At 45.4% G+C, this 5,083-nt stretch overlaps 1 protein-coding gene across 1 annotated transcript; it reads left to right on the top strand.

The window, feature by feature from the left end:
* The first annotated feature begins 2,764 nt into the window (after positions 1-2,764).
* LOC106590604 (proteasome maturation protein) lies at positions 2,765-4,333 on the top strand. The gene is made up of 6 exons (XM_014181724.3): positions 2,765-2,870; positions 3,327-3,427; positions 3,530-3,590; positions 3,742-3,843; positions 3,966-4,059; positions 4,149-4,333. The coding sequence occupies exons 1-6, from the start codon at positions 2,868-2,870 to the stop codon at positions 4,214-4,216; spliced, it is 429 nt and encodes a 142-aa protein (XP_014037199.1). The 5' UTR covers positions 2,765-2,867; the 3' UTR covers positions 4,217-4,333.
* Positions 4,334-5,083: the final 750 nt, after the last annotated feature.

Below are 5,083 nucleotides of genomic sequence, written 5' to 3'. Positions count from 1 at the left end.
ATGGGCACCAAAATTATTTGTATTTTTCAAGTCCATTTCTGCATGATACCTGGTATGTCAAATTGCAGTGTTTTTTTGTAAATGAACTTTTTTGTAAATAAACTATGCAATTTATGTAACACACAAATGCTATCTTATCTCCTTGGTGCTTGAGCTTTATTCTCTGAAAATATTTTGGATGTTCAACACTTGTGGACCCAGATTATATATTCATGAAAACAGAGTGACCCAAGTCTCTCCTGTGTGTGTGTGTGTGTGTGTGTGTGTGTGTGTGTGTGTGTGTGTGTGTGTGTGTGTGTGTGTGTGTGTGTGTGTGTGTGTGTGTGTGTGTGAGAGAGAGAGAGAGAGAAAGAAAGAAATGTAGCTGCAGTTCTGAGGTAGAGACACTGACTATTCATAGTATGTTAAAGAATTCTTGTGAAGTAACTAACCCTTTTGGACCACACTATCTGCCACATTGAAGAACTCCAGGTTAAGTGAATTATCACTTCTACCTCTAATCACCAATCATAGGATTCATTCATGCTCCTTAGATGCCAGGTTAGGGTTACATACTAATTTTCTGTCATGGTCTATGGACCCCTGAAGTAACCTTGGCCAACCCATGTATAAAAATCTAGTTCCACCACTGAGTGTAGCTGCTCAGTGTAAAGGAAAGAAAATATGTGCCAAGTGTAGAGGGGCACATGATTACGGTGAATGTGGAAGCAATGTGAAGGTTAAGGTTGTACTTGGGGGGGGGGGGGGGGGGGGGGAGACACAGTGCACCATTTGGTGGATGCCAGGAATAGAGAGGGGCTCAGAGACATAGGATTAGTCATGATATATCATATGCAGAGGCCGTAGAATAGGTTAGTAGAACTAGAGTGCGGACTGATGGAGCTTACATGGACGTACCTGTAGTAAGTGGACCTACTGTCAGACTGATGGATCTGACATGGATGTACCTGTAGTCAGTGGACCTACTGTCAGACTGATGGATCTGACATGGATGTACCTGTAGTCAGTGGACCTACTGTCAGACTGATGGATCTGACATGGATGTACCTGTAGTAAGTGGACCTACTGTCAGACTGATGGAGCTGACATGGATGTACCTGTAGTCAGTGGACCTACTGTCAGACTGATGGATCTGACATGGATGTACCTGTAGTCAGTGGACCTACTGTCAGACTGATGGATCTGACATGGATGTACCTGTAGTAAGTGGACCTACTGTCAGACTGATGGAGCTGACATGGACGTACCTGTAGTCAGTGGACCTACTGTCAGACTGATGGAGCTGGACGACCTGGAGTGGCCTACGCGCTGTGGAGCTGCAGGTGCCGAGCGGGCTACTGTCAGACTGATGGAGCGCTGGACGCCTGTAGTAAGTGGACCTACTGTCAGACTGATGGATCTGACATGGATGTACCTGTAGTCAGTGGACCTACTCTCAGACTGATGGAGTTTACATGGACGTACCTGTAGTCAGTGGACCTACTGTCAGACTGATGGATCTGACATGGATGTACCTGTAGTCAGTAGACCTACTGTCAGACTGATGGAGTTTACATGGACATACCTGTAGTCAGTGGACCTACTGTCAGACTGATGGAGCTGACATGGATGTACCTGTAGTAAGGACCTACTGTCAGACTGATGGAGTTTACATGGACATACCTGTAGTAAGTGGACCTACTGTCAGACTGATGGAGTTTACATGGACGTACCTGTAGTCAGTGGACCTACTGTCAGACTGATGGATCTGACATGGACGTACCTGTAGTAAGTGGACCTACTGTCAGACTGATGGAGTTTACATGGACGTACTTGTAGTAAGTGGACCTACTGTCAGACTGATGGAGCTGACATGGATGTACCTGTAGTCAGTGGACCTACTGTCAGACTGATGGAGCTGACATGGACGTACCTGTAGTAAGTGGACCTACTGTCAGACTGATGGATCTGACATGAATGTACCTGTAGTAAGTGGACCTACTGTCAGACTGATGGATCTTACATGGACGTACCTGTAGTAAGTGGACCTACTGTCAGACTGATGGATCTTACATGGATGTACCTGTAGTAAGTGGACCTACAGTCAGACTGAAGGAGCTGACATGGATGTACCTGTAGTAAGTGAACCTACTGTCAGACTGATGGAGCTGACATGGATGTACCTGTAGTCAGTGGACCTACTGTCAGACTGATGGATCTGACATGGATGTACCTGTAGTAAGTGGACCTACTGTCAGACTGATGGATCTGACATGGATGTACCTGTAGTAAGTGGACCTACTGTCAGACTGATGGATCTGACATGGACGTACCTGTAGTCAGTGGACCTACTGTCCGCTGGTGCTTCTAAGGGCCGAGGCCTGTTCAGAAATCTTGTGCTCATAAATGTGCAGTGCCAAAGGACACCTTGACAGTGAATAAAGTTGACTTCATAGCTTTTATTGGTAAGGTTATCAGTACGACTCGGGTTGTGGAAAGCAGAAATGCCAGGTTGAATCTTATTGTAGAGAAGACAAAAGAGATATTGGGGGTAACAGATGGTACTGTTGAAATGGTTGTTGGCATGCTGAACAATCCTACGGGTGGAGTGTTTCAGCATGATATAGATCAAGTTTAATGGGGTTGGGGAGGATGTGGCAGGAGTTAGGAATTTATTTGGTTTTTAATTTTATTTTCATTGTAGTACAGAATTGGTCAGATCATGGTTGATCGTAAATTCCAGCACAGTAGGTGGCGGCATGCACTTTAAACGTTTGTTTGCGGACCGCAATGTCATCATAGAAGAAGAAAAGTAAGTGTCGTCAAACTAACGCGACCCTGACCGGAAGTGTTGAACTAAAAGTGGAAACAGCCCCATCACAGCGACAATGGTAGCTATCAAATAACCAACATTTGTTATTTAATTCACACATTAAAAGTGTAAAATGTATGTTTGATAGATAGTTATGTTGTCTATACGAAATACCAATGACTCGTGGGGTTTTATTAATGTATTGCTTGCTGTATTTGTAGAGATTTGTAGTTTGGATTTTGATTAGTCACTCATGCCAGTGAACTAGCTAACGTTAGCGCGTTATTAGCAGCGATGATGTCCAACGTTAGCTCTAGCTAGCTATTTGTGTTTGTTTGTGTCAGTCAGTTTGGTTAATTCATCTAAACTAGCGCCAACAATCTTGCCTACCCTTTGCTTCGTGCCAGTTAGGTAGTTAACAACGTAGCAGTTATCTCAGCTGTTTGGGATACACTAAAGTGTTAGCTAGTAGGTAACGTTAGTCACCATGCCTCTACTATAATGCAGACTGAGTTGTTCTTTTGTTCGTCTCCAGAATACTCGTGGACTACGATCACAGCTTAGGGACAGTGTGCCGGTGACGGGCATGGGTCAACAGGTTGGGGCTTATGGCGTTCAGGACACACTCAGGAGCGGGTGAGAGAACGGTCTCTGCTGGACACTCATTCAACTCAAAGTATGTAACGTTAACTATATAACAGTTTGTGAGACATAACTGACAGTTGAACTCTCTCTCAGGTTCAGCAGTGTGAAAAATGAGCTGCTCCCCAGCCATGCGCTGGAGTTGTCAGAGAAGAATGTGAGTGACACAATACGCTGTTGTTCTGAGCTAAAGGCTAGGCATATGTTCTGGGAGTTAATACAAGTCTTCAGGTCTCGTACAACTTTTCTCGAATAAACCACTAATGCTACTTTAGCTCCAACATTGACTTTTGTACACTCCCTTGCAGTTTCAGCTGAACCAGGACAAGATGAACTTCTCCACCCTCAGAAACATCCAGGGCCTCCACGCTCCCCTGAAACTGCAGATGGAGTACAGGGCAGCCAGACAGGTAGACACATGTCTCTCTGATCTTCATTGAAAACAAAGAATAGTGTTGGAGAAAATGCAATAACCAACTTTCCCACTTACCCCTTACCATTTTCCCTGTCCCTTCTCTCTCTTCCTTCTCAGATCCAGCGCCTTCCGTTCCTGCAAAGCTCACACCTGGCCCTGGACACTCTCAAAGGGAACGATGAGAGCATCAGCTTTGAGGACATCCTCAACGGTAAGAGACACTGTATACAGACGAGACAACAGCAGTAAGAAGTTAAACTAATGTGAACTTAGCACTATTTTGTGTCCATCTCCCTGCAGACCCAGCCCAAAGTGAGATGGTGGGTGAGCCCCACATCATGGTGGAGTATAAGCTGGGCCTGATGTGAGAGCCGTCAGACCCCCGGATGTTTGTGTTTACCCTCTGTTCACTTCCTCATATGAGACAGCACTCAAGACTTTCGTATCGTTTGATTCCTTTGTTTCTAATAAATCCTATAACTCAAGCATGTTGTTGATCTATTACAGGTGTGTGCTAGTGTTTTTGGTGTGTGCTTGCTTGTTCACTGAATTTATAGAAATACACACTTAAGCACAAGATGCATTACAACTCTTATTTTAATTTTTTTTTTCAAACACTGTTAAGATTTGTGTAGGTTTAACTCTTATGAATCTTATCCATTATGACCACACGTCTGTCAGATGCCCCTGACAGTAGATACTCCCCCGTGGTACAAAAAAACACTGCACCAGGTCCTCGTGCTTCCACACGCCACTTACGGGTACCCCAATCTACCACCCTCACCTCGTCCACAACGACTGCCAGCATCCGGCCCGACGGGGCAGAAAGCCATCTAGTTGCTAGGCTGCGTCCCCGTCTCCATAGTGAACAGGTCTGCCACCCTCCTGACGTCCCACAGCATGACAGAGCCATGGGAATTGCAGTACGCGATGAGGTCACCAGTGGGGCTGAGTGAGGCGTGGTTGATGGAGCTGCGGTAGCTGTAGATTGTCTAGGCACGCGGCGGTCCGGGTGTCCCACGAGGACAGTCTTCAGCCGAGGAGGTGAGCAGGCTAGTGGAGGAACTACACTGTTGATAGAACCAGTGTGGCTGTGTAGCAGCACCTCTCACTCTGCAGGTCCCACACCTTTATAATATGGATAATAATCATGTCTACAAATATGATGGCACACATTACCTCAACACAGTCAGCATGTGTGTGCCAAGTTTGGTAGAAGAACAGGAAATATTTAT

Source organism: Salmo salar, chromosome 29, assembly GCF_965601325.2.
Source record: "Salmo salar chromosome 29, fSalSal1, whole genome shotgun sequence".
Taxonomy (NCBI): Eukaryota; Metazoa; Chordata; class Actinopteri; order Salmoniformes; family Salmonidae; genus Salmo; species Salmo salar.
This window is presented reverse-complemented; position numbering and strand designations above follow the sequence as displayed.

Coding starts and splice junctions, on each gene's coding strand:
- LOC106590604 (XM_014181724.3), top strand. Junction 3,844..3,965: donor AGTACAGGGCAGCCAGACAG/GTAGACACATGT, acceptor CTTCCTTCTCAG/ATCCAGCGCCTTCCGTTCCT. Junction 4,060..4,148: donor CTTTGAGGACATCCTCAACG/GTAAGAGACACT, acceptor ATCTCCCTGCAG/ACCCAGCCCAAAGTGAGATG.